General features: G+C 42.9%; 2 protein-coding genes across 4 annotated transcripts; one reads left to right on the top strand and one right to left on the bottom strand.

Annotated features, from left to right (window-relative positions):
- Window positions 1-446: 446 nt before the first annotated feature.
- LOC136485788 (disease resistance protein Pik-2-like) lies at window positions 447-7,823 on the bottom strand. Of its 2 annotated transcripts, XM_066482625.1 has the most exons (5): window positions 7,213-7,823; window positions 5,184-5,361; window positions 4,993-5,081; window positions 855-2,831; window positions 447-758 (listed from the first exon to the last, which is right to left on the bottom strand). In XM_066482625.1, exons 1-5 carry the CDS (start codon window positions 7,620-7,622, stop codon window positions 635-637), a joined length of 2,778 nt encoding a protein of 925 aa, XP_066338722.1. In that variant the 5' UTR covers window positions 7,623-7,823; the 3' UTR covers window positions 447-634. The 2 variants fall into 2 exon arrangements, with proteins under 2 accessions (XP_066338722.1, XP_066338721.1); XM_066482624.1 differs by having other exon boundaries at window positions 4,993-5,361; window positions 7,213-7,822.
- A 383-nt stretch (window positions 7,824-8,206) lies between these two features.
- Window positions 8,207-11,330, top strand: LOC136485787 (cell division protein FtsZ homolog 2-2, chloroplastic-like). Of its 2 annotated transcripts, XM_066482623.1 has the most exons (8): window positions 8,207-8,776; window positions 9,263-9,347; window positions 9,455-9,496; window positions 9,730-9,820; window positions 10,376-10,500; window positions 10,702-10,753; window positions 10,925-10,990; window positions 11,068-11,330. In XM_066482623.1, exons 1-7 carry the CDS (start codon window positions 8,610-8,612, stop codon window positions 10,966-10,968), a joined length of 606 nt encoding a protein of 201 aa, XP_066338720.1. In that variant the 5' UTR covers window positions 8,207-8,609; the 3' UTR covers window positions 10,969-10,990; window positions 11,068-11,330. The 2 variants fall into 2 exon arrangements, with proteins under 2 accessions (XP_066338720.1, XP_066338719.1); XM_066482622.1 differs by lacking the exon at window positions 10,702-10,753.
- Window positions 11,331-18,167: the final 6,837 nt, after the last annotated feature.

The following is an 18,167-nucleotide window of genomic DNA, read 5'->3' as shown; positions in this document are numbered from 1 at the left end:
AAAATAGAGAGGGCTGCACATGTAACACAGGGAGAACTGAGAGGCAACGCAACCACATAGCTATAAGCTCACAAGGGGGTGCCAATGGCTTTGGTGGGTGCCCTGAGCAGCCAGTGTCACGGATTCAGGGAGGAGCACCTAGCTATAATCATACCCTGGGGATGTAGGCTTTTTGCCAAACCTCGTTACCAAATCTTGGGTCTCTGGTGTTTTATGTGATCTCCCGTGAGCACCGCCTAGGTATAGATCAAATCAATTGCTTCCGGTTAGTTGCAGGTGTCACAACACAAATGGAAACTAAACTGGACATTTGGCAGAAGGAGATTGGCTACCAGTTCACATATTTGCATAGACATCACATTATGCGATACGTTGATCACTTGACACACTGATCATTTTTTTCCTGGTGAAAACTCATGCACTGCACCTGTGGCGATTCTGGGACTTCAAACCAGATGAGCAGGACCCTCACAAGGTTCTAACTGTTTAGAAAACGTGATTTTTTATAAGATTGGAACTGAAAAGATTTTGTGATGAGATTCTGTAGATCACATAAAAAATAAAAAAAATATGAAGTGGTAAAAGTGAATTGTCCAGGAATAAATAGTTGAGTATGGATGATACACAGGGAGTGTTAAAGAGCTCGAAGTGTCAAAATGTGGCTTTCAAGTTGAAGAGATACGATCTTATATTTTCTTGCAACTCCTTTCTTCTTTGGTCGAAACTTTTTTGCAGTAACTCTGACCTTCCTGCTTGATCTGTGAATAAAAAGAACAGTACTCTCATCAGTAGATGTAAAGACAAAATCACAAAATCTATCTGTTCAGCTAGAGTTGTAGGTCGAGAATTAGTACCTCTTGTTGTTCATTTCCTTCTCTGGTTTTTGTTGTGCATTGTCGAGGACCTCATCACTATTTGTCATATTTTCTTGCCGAACTCTTTTTATTTCCAGATTTGGGCGACCGCTGTGACAGGATATTGCTCCCTGAATTGCAGCTTCTGCCTCACCCACCACTCGGTGGCTAGCATTGAAACATATTATTTCAACATGGAGGTGATCTAGGGTTGACAAGTCCTCTAATCCAAAACTGAAACCATGGTTTACATCTTTTGTAAGTGAAGCTTGAAACCTAAGCTTGAGCCTTCTGAGCTTTTGCATGGCATCTGGTAATGGTTCGAACATTTTTGCCATCACATTACTAACCAACTGTAAGCCTTCTAGTTTCTTGAACCCGTCGGTGTCCAAGCCGAACTTTCCCTTGGGATGATGTTTCGATGTCAGGGAGAGGAAACAAAGATTATCCAACTTCCCCAGCACGTTTATCATATCCTGTGACAACTCATTGACCTCGATGGATAACGAGGAAACATGAAGTGAATCAATCCATTTCGGCAATTTGTCAAATGCTCCGTGCCTTATTTCAAGTTTTTTGAGACTTGGAGGCGCCCATTGGGAATCCGGTACCGGTGTATCCATAAAATCTATGGAGCAGCATGTCAAAATGGAGAGACTTTGGATATTTTGCCTGACCTGAACCAGCGAGTGCAAGTTCTCCAGCAGCTGCTGATGATAGGTGTGTAACTTCTCATCCTCCCATGACCATATGGCAATTCTAAGAATCCTCAACTTTGTTAGATTGTGGAGCTCTTTCAGAAAATTGGGCTCACTGATTTTGATATCTCCTAGCTCCAGCAAAGCTTCAAGTTTTCCAATCCCCTGTGGTATGTTTGTACTGCTATTAACGTATAGACGTTTCAGTTGTTTTATTTGGAAAATCCTTTCCGGCAATTCAATCACACCACTTTCCCTTAGATCCAGTGTCTCCAAAAATAGAAGATCACCAACCTTTTCTGGAATGTGTGTGATATATTTGCCTCCAATTATCAAGCATTTCAAATGGAATAAACTTCCGATATCCTTGATATCATCATTCTGCAAGGATTGAGAACCTCCTAGATCCAGGACACGTAAATCCTGAAGCACTGAGAGGGATGGTATCCAATTAGTATCACCAGAGACAACAAGTGACTTTACTTGGGACAAGTGCCCTTCAAGCTGCTGGTGCTCTACATTGCTCCCCTGGATGGATAACCGCTTTACCATACTTGAAATAGCTCTACCTTGGACATGACTACTCAAAACAGTGACAAAATTCTCTTGTGTTGACATTGCGATCATCAATTCATGATCTTTCACAGTCCAATATAGAACCCTACCATCAGCATCAACATCAACGGGTTGAATGAGGTCTCTTTTCAAGAGCTCCTTTAGGTAGAGCCCTCCTAGTTCCTGCGAAGTCCTTCCTTCAGATTCCTTTTCATGAATGAAACCTTCCGCTAGCCATTTCCATATCAAATGTTCTCCATTGACCTCACAACCCTTTGGGAACAGACTCAAATACAACAGGCAAGTTTTAAGATGAGGTAGATCATGACCAATAGTTTGATCAAAAAGAAGTCCACTGTAGATAGAGGCATAAAAGGCATACAGTTCATCCCTTGTCATTGATCTTTTGTCTGCCAGTAGTCTTGACATGGTAATGATGGTTGATGGCATCCCATCACATCTTTCTAAAAATTTTTCATATATCTCTCCCAGTTCAGAAGAAGGCCATTTGTCTTCAGATCCAAATAATCGTTTGTATAACAGTTTTCTTGAGTCGACATCTGAAAGAGGCTGTAATTCATGAACACTGCCAACAAAATAGGCAATATGACCACGTTTGCGGCTTGTCATTAGTACTGCACTACCATAGTTATTATCGATCAGTGCACACTTCAGAAGCTCACATTCAGGTTCATCCAATATATTGTCAACAACAATTAGATACCTATAGCAAAATAATGTTTTCAGAGTTAAAAATTAATAATTCAACTATAACCATGTTAAAAAGAAATCAAGGTGAGTGTAGGAAAGGAAAGATCATTCTCTACAAACATGGTCGTAAAGAAAAGCTAATCCTAAAAGTCCTCACAAAAGTTACAAACATATAGCCATCAAATCCGTAGAGTAATATAAATGTCAAAAACAATAATAGTCATTGGATTTGTTATATTTTTTACAAAATTACCCATTAGATGGTATACTCTACGGATTATCAAAAAAAAAAATACTCTAAAGCAACTCCAAAAAAATTTATATATAAAATAACACCATTATAACATAGACACATACACATACACATACATACACATCTATATTACTCAGCTTTGCCAATACTAAAAATATATCCTATTGACTATACCATTGTGAAAAATAAAATAAACCAATCCATTAGATGGTATATATATTATGCACCTTCCTCATTTTACTAGATTACACTCCAAGACATGCATCTAAATACCCTTATTTGTCACTATAGAAAAAATCTCATAGTACTACTATATAGATTAAAGTGCATGGTAGTTCTAAAACTTTTTCTAGTAGTGCGTGTCATCAATTTTACTGAACTATTAATTTGTATATCTAGATTGCTAAACTTAGGGCACCCGCAACAATTGACTCATAAGCTAGCTCAAAGCATTTTTTTTCATATTTTAATAGAATAGAGAGAAAAGCTAGCTCTTGATCAAGAGCTAGACTCATACACACATTCCAAGATTATGTGAGAGTGTCATGTGTGGCTATCCATATTATGAGCTATATGCTAAAAGTTAACATTATTGAAGAAGCTGACTTAAAGCTAGTAACTAGCTTATACCATTGCGGGTGCCCTTACTATGGAGTTCACTCGTGATACAACACCTATATGTAAATGTGTGGTTAGTCCGTTTACATGGAATCTATCTAGCATTCATGTAATTAAATTCCTACAATTCATCATTTATATCGAAGTTGGGCCATACAAGACAACAAATGGGAAATATAAATATTCTAGTGGGAACCACATTACCCTCCATTGACATTACTTTCTTTCTCTTGGATTGCCAAATCATATGCTAATTAATTGTATTTGGACATTGAGTGGCAGAACTAAGTATTTCACAGACCCATATGGCCGTGCTGGTTTGACATATTGGTAATCATATATATGCTAATATATAAATGGTTCTCCCTCCAGTCTATTTTATTAGGTATCTTGTGAGATGGTACGGTCTTCTAAATTACACTTTGATTATTTATTTTTTATATTAGATTGTTTGTGATTATAAATTTTATGATTATTAGATAGTACATTTGATTACAAATCTAATATTATCAGGTTAATATTACAATAGGTAAAATTTGTAAGCTAAATTATTTTTTCAATTATAAAATTTAACTCTTGGCCGACGTGAAATGCCTTATAAACTAGACCGGAGGAAATATTTGAACATTTAGTGGCACAACTAGCATATAAAAAAGTTTGGAGACCTATGTGGCACTACCGAACAAGTTATTGGACCGTTGATGTATATTTTACTCTCATATATATCTATTTCCTAAATTACCCTTTTATGACATTATTAATTTAGAAAAAAAACTAAGTCAAGGTATACATGCATATTTTTCGCCATTCATACCAAATATATATGAACACAAAAGCATTATGATCGTATTGATTTCTGCGTCAAACACATTGACTTATCTAATTTTTATCTACACTTATAATGTTTGCAAAATGTAGTTATATGAACCTCATATGCTGTCTTTATTTTCTACCGTTTCTATAATCATTAGTCATGCAAATTAATAACCGGATCTTTTTTCTAAGATTATGTAAGGGGATTAAGCAGCGGATGTATTTTTGCTTGTTATGTCGAAATTTATGGGGACATTTTCTTTGTTTTTTCCTTGGAACCAAGATGTGGAATTGCAATATCTGTTAATTGTAGTTCTCGTGTGTCCAATATTGTATCCGCTATAAGTTAGAGTCATTTGGGCAAACATTACATGAAATTAAACAAGAACTAGCAGCACTATTAAGGAACCAATAAATGTGTGAAAAATAAACTATAAAATAAATAATGATAATACACTAGTTCAAATAAAATGCTTGACATATGGCGTACCTCTTAACCTTCAGGGTTTTCCTGATCTTATCAATTAGTTGTTTGGGATCCATCTCTTCGAAATCACCATGTTGATCATCTTGGGTAATCTGTTGCAGCATGGACCTTAGTATATTTATTATGTCAGACCGATTAGATACTGTGACCCATGCTTTGAGATCGAACTGTGGAGCTATGTTGTCGTAGACCACCTTCGCTAGAGTTGTCTTTCCCAGAGGTCCATCCCCAACAATAGCAACCACCTTCAATTGCTGACTAGATGTGGCCCCATCCTCTGTAAGGATGTTGACTAGCCTCTCCCTGTGACAGTCAATGCCAACAAGGTCCTCGGTGTCTAGATGCGGGCCTTTCACCTCAGACATGGCATTGCTGCGAGCAAAAATACGTATGATATTCGTGTCTCAGCAGTTTATTGGGTCATATGGAAGAACAGGACATAAGACTATTATGATAAAAAGTTGAGTTAACACCAATGTGAAAAAATTTGTCATAATTCTTACTTGAAACAATATAATGGACATTATTATACAAGAATGGCTTCAACGAGAAAGTGCAGGAGTACGCTGGGATTCTGCTTCTTGCTGCTTTTAAGATTATTACGATGCCCTGTCGATATAAAACCTGTCGACGTAGATAACTGGCAGCAATTGATAGTTTCGTGGGTGGTTCTCTAGATTATGGATAGTCACTGGTGTGTCTGTATATATCTTGAGAAATTTTACAGTGGTTGGAAAAAATATAGACGATTCACAGGGTAAGATCGGCGGTGTAAAAATAGGAGGTATCCATATGAAAGTACTTAAAAGTACCAAATTGATGGGGACGGTGCCAGAATAGGTGGAACCAAGTACCAAAACAAGTGTGCAAGTTCCATATTTTTCTGAATTCATTTTGTTTATGATAAGGATAATTTGGTAATTCAGTATAGGAAGAACTAGGACTGTTCTTTGTTCGTGCTCATTCAGACACTGTCGTTCGTACTTCTCACCATCGGGAACACTAGGACCGTCGTCCGCGGCTGTGGGGAAACTCAGGATCATGGTGAGCAAAGCCAGGTTGGGCGGCCGACCTTGGTTCGCCGCCGCCCGGCGGACCAGTCGTAGCTCGCTGGCTTCCTCCTCCCCGTTTCGAGCGCCAACACCCACCTCCCCGCGGATGTGTTCCCCACCACCGCTGCCACCACGCGTACAAGGAGAAGGCAGGAATCCCGAAGCTTTTGGGCAGACCGGCCATGGTGTCCGCCGTGCGCACAGCACGCGGTCGTCGCTCTCCTCTCTGACTCCGGCGCTGACGCCCATCAACCCCGGACGCCCCCCCCCCCCCCCCCCCCCCCCCCCGACACAGCTGCTAGCACGTACGTGGTGTTAGTGAAGGAAGAGATTGAGAAACAAATACGATCCTTTGTCAAGAATTGGTACCACTCATGGTTATGGTCCGCTAAATGCTAACTGTCCAGTTTCTCATCAGACAACTTCGTCGTGTTGGTACAGCAGTAGAGCGTGGCTGCTGTTCTCGGTTACTCAAGGGAGGAGCGTCTAGCGGTGGCGCCCTGGGCTCTTTAGTGCGGATCGAGAGAGGAGCGCCTAACGGCGCCGGCGGCGATGACAAGCTATTGGGAGTTCGGAGCGCGGCGGCGTCCGATGGAGCCGAGGCCGCCGGGTGTTACCAAAATACCCTCTATAATACAATTTATATTTTATAAATAATCTTCCTCAATTAATTAGCTAAGAAAATAAAAAATAAAAGTATCTAGAAGCACCTAGGTACTTTCCCAATCATTGTAAAAGAGCTCATATATCTTTCGAGAAAAAGAACTTGTTTTTAGGCTATATGCTTTTATACAGAGGTAAGAAGTATAAAATTATCTTGAGTTAATAAAATGCTTCCTCAATTAAAAAAAAAGGAACTGGGGCTAATGCAGGGTGAGATGCTGAAGGACTCGATTCTAGCGGTGGAAGCCCTTTTTTATTTATATCATCGCCCAAATTCTCTGTATGTTGCATTGCTGATATGCGCTGAACTTGTTCTGGGATCATAAATAATACATGACGGATAAATTTGACGCAGGTTAATTATGTCTTTTAGCTGTTAGTTGAAACTTTAATCTAACTACCTGTGCCCTGTTTCTGTAAAACTAACTGGACTGTTTCCTTTGCGGAAATGGAAATGGGGTAACCTGGTCTGAATAAAGAGGAAAAAGAATGGAAATCGATTTTGTACCTCACATGACGGTCAGCTGAGTCCTGTAGCCGGCGCTTCATTTCTCTGATACTAGTGGCGAATTCACGGCCAGCCCAGATACTCGCTATCTTGAAGATGATTCTGGTAGCGAATCCTTTCAGTCCCTGCAGATCTGCCATCCTCGACCGGTGAGCGCGGATGCGATCTCGAAGGTTGTCGACGTCGTGCTGGATCTGAAAGTACAGGTTCCTCAGATCCGCCGCCCTGGCCTTGGTTCGCTCGTCAAGCTCATATGCTGGCACCTCTGCTATCTTGGAGAGGGCAACCTGAAGGCTCCCCAGCTCTTTTTGCACAAGACGGATGTCGCACCTCACCCTGCTCCGCAGCTTGTAGACGCCATCGGCCTCGGAGAGCAGACTGCTCAGCTCCGGATCCGCTGCGAGCTCCATTTCACTGTGTTTTTCGAGCTTGTGCTCCTATCCTCGCCTCAGTGTGTCTGTGGCTATGGCAGGGAAGGGGGCGTGAATGGAGCAGAGCACAACGAACTTTCTAAGGTTATAGGGCGTGTTTGAGAGAGCTCGAGCAGCTCCACATCTACTTTAGCCAAACACTTTCATATCCATATAGATCCACTATGGAGCATAATATCCATAGATCTACACCAAATCCATTGATTTTGTTGACCACATCAAGGGGGTGCTCTGAAAATTGAAAGTCCATGGAGTTTGAAGAAATTATCCACACTACGTGAAAAACGATTTATAGCAACGGGACAATTTTTTTGTAGGGGTGGTTGGTGATGGAGCCGCTCCTACAGTGGCGTGCTCGGGAGCCCAAAGACTAGCCGCCCCTACAAATAGAACAGTAGGGGCGGCTGGTGATACGAGCCGCCCCTACAAATAAATCATATTTGTAGGGGCGGCTCACTCACCAGCCACCCCTGATGTTACTATTTATAGGGGCGGCTCAATCACCAGCCGCCCCTACAAATCCCCCGATCTATAAAATAACACCCAAACGCCTGATCCCACACCGACGCCTCTTCCAGACACCCCTCAACCACTCCTCTCAGCAGCCGCCTCCCGTCCCCTCCCCTCTCGTCTTCCTCATCTCCCCCACGGGACAGATCCAGCGAAGGATCCGGCGCTCCTCGTTCGTGCGCCCCTCATGGTTGTAGATCGGGCCATCTCCTATCGCCGCCGGCCGGCGGAGGCTGCGAGTCGCCATGGCCGGCCTCGGTCGTCTCCGACCAAGTCCCGTTCCTAGGGCCGGCCTCCACTCCGTTCCTCGTCAAGTCCAAGCCGGCCTATACCCTCCTGCTGACTGCCCCTGCCTAGCGCATCCTCTCCCCCATCGGCGGTCTTCTCCCAAGTCGTCTAAACCCTAATCCCCAAATCCCCGATGCAGACCCCACGCATCTGCGTTCACCCTCGTGCATGGAGCGGATGCAGTGGCTCGGCATCCTCGACCTCGCGCACACCCTCAGCCAGTCTGCCGCCGCCTCGGGCAGTGGGCGGTGGCGCAGGAAGCCCGTGGAGCCAGGGTCCGTTGACGCGGCGAGGGTGAAGCCTGCGCCGCCGCCGCCCTCGCGGAGGTCGCTCAGGTACGGACCGAATCGTCTTCTTTGCGGTGGTGGATGCGTGTCCTGATTATTACTTTCTTGGGATGCCTGCGGGTTCTTGCCTCCGGAACGCTGGGGTCGCGAGTCTGTGTTATGTGCAAACATCTGTTCTTTTTATTCAGCGCGTCCTGTGTCTTCATGAATCTAGTATAGCGATGATTGACAGTCGTTTTTTTTTCGCCATCTGAACGGATCTACCTGCAGTTCCTGTTTGTGGAATGTTTTACTATTCTTTCCACCCCTTTACACCTTAGCTCAACACGTTTCAGTATAAGTATCGCTGTCTATTTCATCTCGTGCTTGTATTGTAGTTTCAGTGTTTATGGATCTGAATGGATGTGGCTGTCCTTTCTTTTTTCCCATAACGATACTGTCATGTCAATAACATGTGCGCAATCTTGTCCTAATGGCAGTATCTCATTGGATCTTAGCAGTAATCTTCTTAAAACCTTTTTTTTGTTTTTTAAGGTTGAAGGACGTGGAACCAGTAAGCTATTGTGAAACTGAGCCAAAGAAAGAGAAACCGGGGGTCCATTCAGGAATGCTCTTTTTGGTGCTGACATGGTTTTTGTGACAGTAAAATTCTAACTGATAGTTGGCTTCACATGTGAAATCATTAGGCACCGAGTTTTGACAATGCTGTTTTGATCCATACTGCAGGCTGGAATGGGTGGAGGAACCGGAGCATTTGTCATCCCAAATGTAAGCTATTGTCTGCTGTTTCTCCAAATACACCTGTAACTGAAGCATTTAATCTGGCTGATGATATTCTTCGCCAAGGCATTCGTGGCATATCTGATATAATTACGGTAAATATGGTGCTGATATTCAGTTTTAAATCACCAAGTTACACAAGTGAAATTCAAGATATTATGTTTGAGCATTTCAGAGATATTTAATTTACAAAAGGTTAACTACCTCTTCTCCTTTTTCAGGTTCCTGGATTGGTTAATGTTGATTTTGCTGATGTGCGTGCTATCATGCAAAATGCAGGGTCATCTTTGATGGGTATAGGGACTGCTACAGGTATTACATTAGGAATAAGCTTTTATTTTATTAGTACCGTATGATCTAACACCATTCATTCTGCAAGCTAGAATTCTGTTTTATTTACCCTGCTTGTTGGCAAAATTTCTGATTCAATAAGGTAGGAGAAGCATTGCAAGAGAAAGAAGTCGGTTGGTATAGTTTGGTGTTGAACAGAGTATGTAAGACTCGTGTAAGAGTACTTCATATCCTATCATAACTTGAATCTTTTAGGTTTGGTATAGCTTCCAAATTTTATTTTCCCTTTGGCATCAACTAAACAGCATTGAATGTTTCCTCCCACTTGCAGTTAGTGTCAGCTAATATGCAAAGTTAATTGCCTGGATATTGCTACTGAAAATTTTCATGAGAACCACTTTGATATTTGCACGAAAATATGTCTATTGATGATACTTGTCATGTTGAGAGCAATGATTTAAGTTTAGGTTGCTTGGCGCTACACTGCAATTTTTGTACTTATATACATGCAAATGTCATTTATGTCGGTTGAATTATACCTGTAAGCTCATGTTTCATGCCACTCAATTTTTTCAGGAAAGTCAAGAGCAAGGGATGCTGCTCTTAATGCCATCCAGTCGCCACTGCTTGATATTGGAATTGAAAGAGCTACGGGCATTGTGTGGAATATCACTGGGGGAACTGACCTGACTTTGTTTGAGGTTTGGTCCAGCCATTTTCTAGTCTTGTCCTCACAGTGTAGATTTGTTTTCTGACTTAAATTTTGTTAACCTGTGTAGTCCCCATCTAGCTAACATGACAAAATTGAGCATGCTTTGCATTTGACTTTGCTTGCCCTTTCATGTTTCAAAAGACTGGAAAAAAAATTCATGATCAACTCCTATTATGTTTTATATGCACAGATTAAGAAATCTGATATTTGGCGCTGTCATAGACCCGTCACTGAGTGGGCAAGTAAGTCTTCAGTTTGTTTCAGTATAGTATACCCAATATGCAAAAAACAACTCCTATATCTTGGGATTTCGTGGAGAATGCTCTCAGTTCTGGGAAATGAGAAATGAGATTTACTTCGTCATTTGGGGTTTGTTGGGAAAAATTCTTATTCACATAGTTTTGTCCATGCAGGTGAGCATAACCTTGATAGCTACTGGCTTCAAACGGCAGGATGAACCAGAAGGTCGCGCATCTAAGGTAACTCTTGTCGAACAATTACTAGGGCCCCCTAACTTGGATGTCATACTTGTTCTCGCATTTGCTTGCAACCAAAGGGTGGCCAGCAAGGTGAGAATGGCCGACGCCCGTCCTCCGCAGAAGGCAGCATGGTGGAGATCCCAGAGTTCCTTCGACGAAGACGACCTTCTCGCTTCCCTCGAGTTTGACTGTCCAGCCATGCTCCCTGCTCCTGCCCTGCACCTGTATAATATGCCCCACTCTTAGGTCAGAATTAGATGTTCCCTCGAGTCTGTTTGTTATTATTGTGATTCTTGTCCTATAGAAGATATTTAGAAACTTTTGGTTAAACAATCTTGTTTGGGCCAGGATACTTGATCATATATTTTACTCGTTACAGGATGATTTGGAGGAACACGTGTTGGTAATTTAATTTTTTTTTTGGCGGAAAATGATTTGTAGGGGCGGTTGGTACTGTAGCCGCCCCTACAAATCGATTTGTAGGGGCGGCTGGTGTTCCCAGACCACCCCTATAAATCGATTTGTAGGAGCGGCTATAGTACCAACCGCCACTACAAATCATCGATTTGTAGCCACCCTTTCATAGGGGCGGCTGGCAAAACCGTCCCTACAAATGTTTACCAGCCGCCCCTGGAAATAGTTTTCTACGTAGTGCCACCACTGCTACCGATTACATAAAACATATCGGTTCGTCTATTTTTCTTTCCTCATTTTCCCGTCGCCCTACTCACTGCCATTGATTAAAAAAATATCGGTTCGTCTATTTTTCTTTACTCAAAATATCGGTTCGTCTATTTTTCTTTACTCCTTTTCCCATCGCCTTGCTCAGGGTGTTGTCCTGCAGCGCCATCATTTGGGGTTGACGAGCTCCTCGGCATGGTCGCATGTAACGAGGAAGAGCTCAGCGGCTACGTGCGCCGTCGCCACGCACGTCCGGTCCACCGCTGCGACCGTCCGCCTCGCCGCCACCAGTGCCACACCGACCCGCTGCACGCTCTGCGCCCCACCTCTCTCACCGCCGGTCCAGCCGAAGCCGAGGCCTGCTGCTCCCCATTCCTCTCTCCATTCCCGCTGGCCCGCTCATCCTCCCTTTTCCTTTGGGCCAGCCCAGCAACCAATCCGTGCGGACATGCCCCGCCTCCTCCTCGCTTGGCTCGCTGATAGCCCGGCCTCGCTTGTCAGCCGTCTCCCACCTCGCGCCATCTCCTTCCTCACGTCCGCGTCGGACTCCATCGTCGGGACAGAGTCCGCATTCGCCCCGCCTCGCCTGTTGCCGTGCCTCCCAAGTCTCCCTGGCCATAAATACCGAGCCCGCATCACACTGCCTCCATCCCAAGCCTTGGAGCAAGCTCCTATATCGCCGCACGGCCGCAAAACCCTAGCTCCACCGTCCGCCGTCGCCCCGCTGAGCACCGCGTCGCCTCCGTCTGCTCCGCACCTCGGTAAGCTGCCTAATTGAGTTAGGCATCTTCCTCTCTTTCTCCCCGTGCTTCCGGTTTGCTCTCCCGTGGCCTCTAGGGCCGTTTCCGTGTTGCTCCAGCAAAGTGCTCACCACCAGCAATGGCGTCCCACCGCGCTGGTTTACCTGTTCTGACCGACCCTTCTCTCTCCCTCCCCGATTTTCATCTGGACCGTTTCCTTTAGATCCAACGACCGAGATCGGCCAATACCGATTCGCTGGCTTATTTGCTAAAGAGACCCTCTGTTTTTTAATAATCGAACCCGCCGTCCCTGCAATTTTGTTAAAGAGGCCCTGTCTTTCTTCAAAATAGTATCCACAGTCCTTGGTCGGTTTAAAATCAGATTTTATTTATTTTGAAGATTTGAAAATCAAGTTCCATCTATTTACAAAATTGCCACTACCTTCAGTAGGCCATATCTTCTCTGTTTTAGCTCCGATTTGACCCGTTCAAGTCGCGTTACATTCGTAATAGCGTAATCTACATGTTTATCTTACTATTAAATGTAATTTCAACTTTTGAAATTCAAGGTTAGATTTAATCTATTATTTTATTAAAGGAAATCTTGTTTAATTCATAACTTCTTCATTATCGCTCCGATTAGAGTGTTTTTCGCGTCTATGTGTTCGTAGTAACATGTAGACCATTTTTAAAACCTTTTCACTTGCTATTTCATATGTTTGGGGTACTATTCTGATTTAGTTCTATTGTTTGCTTCGTGTATGATTGCATGGATGCTTGTGTGGTGCTTTATGATCATGTCGAGTCGATGAGCTATACGTGGTGAATCAAGAAGCAGATCTTTGAAGGCTTGGACTAGAAGAAGATCAAAGTGTAAGACAAGTATAGCATGTGATCATCCTTGTTGTCCTATTCACCTTAATATCACTTTAATCATATGCATGTGTCTACCTTGGCAACCGTAGTAAATTTCCCCAGCTATTTGATATCTTGGATTCCTTGTCACCTATCGGTTATTGCATTGTGTAGTATGATGCTAGTGCTCAACTGAAGCCATGATCTTGTAACTTGACTAATGATATATGTAATAAACACTAAAATATGCTTTTTAGCAACATGGAACAAGGGGCTAGAGCATTGGGCTATTTTTATGGTGCTCTAGATTTCACTCCCTAAGGACTTATTTGTAAGTGATCATCCGGGACTTAAAATACAACTATGAGGGCTACATGGCTCTGGCTTTAGCTTAGTATGAGGATCTTTTCTAGCTTGTTAGAGGTTACCTTTATTGGCATAAGAATGGCTCGACGAATCAAGTATAGTGCGGCCTCTGTCCCCTTGAGTATAGGCTACGCGTCATTGTGCCATTGGGAAGGGGGGCTCTATATCTGTTTGCTGAGTGAATCTAATGGCCCTAACTTGTTAGATGAACCTTTAAAAGGCTTTATAGTGAACCCTGCCTAGTCACCTTAGAAGTGTTTTGTGAGTAATTAACCCGGACATATGGGTATCACGACTCAAAGTGAAAGTGTACAACCTCTGCAGAGTGTAAAACTGGTATATCAGTCATGCTCATGGTCATGAGTGGCCTTGGAACCCTTACGGAATAGATGATGAACACTGATGATACGGATGAAAAAGATGCTCACTATGATTACTGTTTATGCTATTTATTATTCATGTTTACCTGATCATGTGTTTATATGGGCTTATGATAAACTTGTTGCTACTCCTATGATAAAATTGTGACAATTAAAAGCTAATCGCAGTTAAACTAGTGTCAGCCTTTTTGAGCCTCATGAACTCCATGTTATGTTTGTTGAGTACGATATGTACTTATGCTTGCTTTATTTTTCAATTATTTGGATAAAAATCTCAGATGGGTACCAGATTGCTAGAGTTTGAAGGAATTAGGCTTGTGATCAACTAGTCAGTTATCCCTATGGAATTAGTGTCTTCACCCAAAGATCGGAGTTGTCTTTCCGCTGTTTGTTGTCTAAGGTTATATCCTTTATACTAAGTACGTTATATATATTGAGCATTGTCTTTCGATATTACCCTTATTTGTAGCTATATGTGAGATTTGACTTCTTGAGCTCATATATGGTGTGTATCTGGTTTTGTTCTTAAAACCGTGTGATACAAAGTGGTATCAGAGCAATGCTGACTGTACGACGCAAGCCTAGTTAGAACTAGACGTTCTAGTATGCTTTCATCTATGCTTACTTCTTGTTTCCCCCCTAACCTTGTTATTTGCTAAAAGTTATGCTCACTACGGCCTCTGTTCTGTTATGAAAACCTTGTCTCTATTCTCAATCCTCTCTCTTTGTCTAAATAGATGGGTCATAATGAGGAGACCACCGGCATCAAAGGTCAGGAGGACCAGGCTATGTTGTCCTTGGCTGCATTCGACAAGAAGTTTGTAACTATGCAACAACAAGTACTAGAAGGAATGACTCAGCATGGGAGTTCTCAACAGTGCTTGCCACAAGGTCAAACCAACATACCAAAGGGACCAATGAAGAGACAAGTGGTAGAAGCTTGGAAGAAAATAAAGTCCAGTAAAGATGTTGGTAGTAAGACGCTTGGTAGTCAGGACCAATGTCAATGCTGCAAGCATTATGGTTTTCCCTGTCTTAAAAACAAGTCTAATAATAGTGAAGTTAAGGTGAACCCGAGTTGTGAAGCTAATGTGGATAATAAGAGGAAGGCAGTCTCACCAGAGCAAGAATTGGGAAGCAATCAACATTTGGGTTCTACTACATTGTCACATCCAGCTCTAATCCCTGGTTAGATAAACTCAGACTCTAAAGAGTCAGAAGTTTCTCAAGTTAAGATTACTCCACTCTTTCCATATGAGGTATGCATAGATGGGTGGATGATCACCTATAAGGAGTTTCAACCCCGAAGGATCAAGTGAGATAAAAAGCGGTCTAGTCTAACAAAGATGAACCTTCAGAGTCGGTAAGCCGACAACACACCAAGCAACAATTCGGTGGAGTATGACATCACCAAAGATGCAGCTAAGAGAAAGTTTTATTATTCCCAATAGGAAGGATATTATGTTAAATTTTGCCCACAGAAGAATCAACAATTATACCATGGAAGTGGCCAGAGTCAGGTCACTACAGGGTTGCCACCAGTAAGTGTCAGTGATACCCAACCTGAAAGAAGCATTTGATGAGAATGACGAATGAATGAGTCATGCCGGACTACCCAAGATCAACAAAGTGGAGGATGTGTCGCCCTCACTGTCATGCAAGGGACGCTACCCTAGATGCCCTTGCAGCCACACCTCGGTTAAGGAATAGGAGTTTGTGCCTTTTATGTAATAAAAATGATAGTATCGTAAGTTGAGTCAATGATTGAGTTGTGCACCTTTATTGCTTTGTTGAATTGTCATTATGTTTATGCTTGTTTTGGATCTTTGTAATGATTGCAATGATCTTGTTGGGTATTCCCACAATTTCATTTAGCTTACAGGCCTAAGGTATAAGGATTAATGAAATAAATAGTTGGGTTATGGTTTTCTTCTGTTTTCCCTATCTTGCCTTTCGGAGCAGCTTGCCCTCTTCGGCTTATATCTCTGATTTTCGACGATCAGAAATCATGAGAAAGTTTTGGACAACAGTGGACTTTGATATCTTTCTGTGACCATAAGAATCACCTTGATAGCTATTGTTGACATCGTTTTTTGCACGTGTCAAAATAATCGGAGTGGACTAATCGGCAAGGGGAAAGTTATTGAATACTTTGATAACCGATGAAAGCCAGCTTGTAAAGATGGTTGCCGATAGCTGGTGATGGTCGATGGAGAAGTTGATTTGGACTCGGACATTGCCGATGAGGTTGGAGGTGTTGTTGTCAATGCCGATGAAGGGAGGCTGGAAGACTACTGCCGATGAAACAGGGAATATGCCGATGAAGGAAGGCTGGAAGACTACTGCCGATGAAACAGGGAATATGCCGATGAAGGAAGGCTTGAAGACTACTGCCGATGAAATAGGGAGTATGCCGATGGGAAGGAGGACAGTGAGGTTTCCATCATAATTGAGGCGGACAGGGAAATAGATAGAAGTTGATTTCCTTTTCTATATTAGTTAGAGTATGATTCATGTAAGAGTCACGTGTTTCCTTAAATATGGGATTGGTGTCCTAGTTGTGTTTGGTTGTGTCTCTTTAGATCAGGGTATAAATATGGAGTAAGGGGCAATGTAAGAGAAATCAATCAACATCAAAACCAACTTTTACTCCTATTTGCATCTACTTACTTTTCGGCGACTTCGTCAATTTGCATACTTTTTCTTTTTTACGAGTTCTCATTGAATCGGCGAGCTGCATCGTTTCAGTGCGACCTTCGGCGATTCTCGAGTTCCGCGTGAGCACCTCTTGGCCGTGACTTCCGGGCGTATCGCTGTTGTCAGGACTAAAGTGTTCGTATCTTCATCCTTGTCGATTAACAGGTCAAATCGACTGGCACGCTTTGGATATCGATTCGGGTATTAGCCCTTTGTGTTTGCAGATCCACTTTTGCATCAACACATCTTTTGGCACGCCCAGTGGGACAAATCAATCAATATGTTCAATTCCGAGATCGATTCAGGGAACATTATCGCAGTATCAGAAGAAGATCTCAAGGAAGAACAGAGGCAGGCTATGGAAAAGGCTGTAGAAGAATACAAGCAGCTTTGTCTGAGATCATTTAGCTTGAACAAGAGTGGACAAGTCATCCAGAAGCAAGATTTGCCGTTGCCTCGGCAGGTTACCTTTGACTCCAATCCTGGTAAACTTCAAGAGATGGTTAATTCTGCAGTAAATCATGCTTTGATTAATCACTCCAGTGTGTTGTCCAATACTGTTCATAATGCTGTGGTTCGAACTCTCAAAGAAGGACAAGCGGCACCACATTATGTTGGGCCTGCCTATCATCAACCAGAGCCAGCATCTGTCAAAACTCCATCGGCTCCTTCGGCCGTTGTGGGTACAGAAGTTACTTCCCCTCCAGTATTGGCGGGCTCACCTAATGTTCAATCTACACCAATACAATCAGAACAGGTATTACCAGGAGGGCGAGTTCAGCTTAATACAGATCTATCGGCATCAGCTATGTCAGGCCCTGTGTCTCAGAATAGCCAGATTCCTACTAATTGGTGGGGATATGGCATGCCTCCAGAGTCATCTGCTTTCAATCCTAGATTACCTCAGGTGTTTGATGCAGTAGGGAGAGCGCCTATACCATCGGCCGTTTCGCCGATGGCTCAAGTGCCTCAATATGCCGCAACTACTTCTGTGCAACCAACTTCAGGAGGTTTCCAGATACCTATGGTTCAAACATTCAATTCAAGTCCATCGGCGAGCTTACTGCCGATGCAGCAGAAAGTCCCTGCTATGAGTCAAACTGGGGTTCAGTTCATGCCTCAAACCGGTTTTAATTATCCAACAATATCAGCAAATTACCAGCCATCGGTAAGTTTTGTACCGATGAGTTCTAATAATGATTGGTCAGGACAGTTACCTGTTCAACATACAGTTCAGCGAAATCAGCAGGTTGCAGGGATTCAACAAGGTCATATGCAAGCTGGTTTCCAGAATCAAGCATCGGCAGCCCAGCCGATGAATCCTTTCCAACAGGCTAATGGACCACAAGTAACGGCAAATATGCCGATTGCTGGAGATCGTGGGCCACAAAGATATGTGGAGGGATGTCAGCAGGCACCTGTAGAAATTCAACCGGTTCGTCAGCAGGATGCTGATGC

Source organism: Miscanthus floridulus, chromosome 10, assembly GCF_019320115.1.
Source record: "Miscanthus floridulus cultivar M001 chromosome 10, ASM1932011v1, whole genome shotgun sequence".
Classification (NCBI taxonomy): Eukaryota; Viridiplantae; Streptophyta; class Magnoliopsida; order Poales; family Poaceae; genus Miscanthus; species Miscanthus floridulus.
This window is presented reverse-complemented; position numbering and strand designations above follow the sequence as displayed.

Coding starts and splice junctions, on each gene's coding strand:
- LOC136485788 (XM_066482624.1), bottom strand. CDS start 7,622: ATGGAGCTCGCAGCGGATCCGGAGCTGAGCAGTCTGCTCTCCGAGGCC. Junction 5,362..7,212: donor TCAGCTGACCGTCATGTGAG/GTACAAAATCGA, acceptor TTTTGCTCGCAG/CAATGCCATGTCTGAGGTGA. Junction 759..854: donor AAGGAAATGAACAACAAGAG/GTACTAATTCTC, acceptor TTTTATTCACAG/ATCAAGCAGGAAGGTCAGAG.
- LOC136485787 (XM_066482622.1), top strand. CDS start 8,610: ATGGAGCGGATGCAGTGGCTCGGCATCCTCGACCTCGCGCACACCCTC. Junction 9,348..9,454: donor ATTCAGGAATGCTCTTTTTG/GTGCTGACATGG, acceptor TCCATACTGCAG/GCTGGAATGGGTGGAGGAAC. Junction 10,501..10,924: donor CTGACCTGACTTTGTTTGAG/GTTTGGTCCAGC, acceptor TTGTCCATGCAG/GTGAGCATAACCTTGATAGC.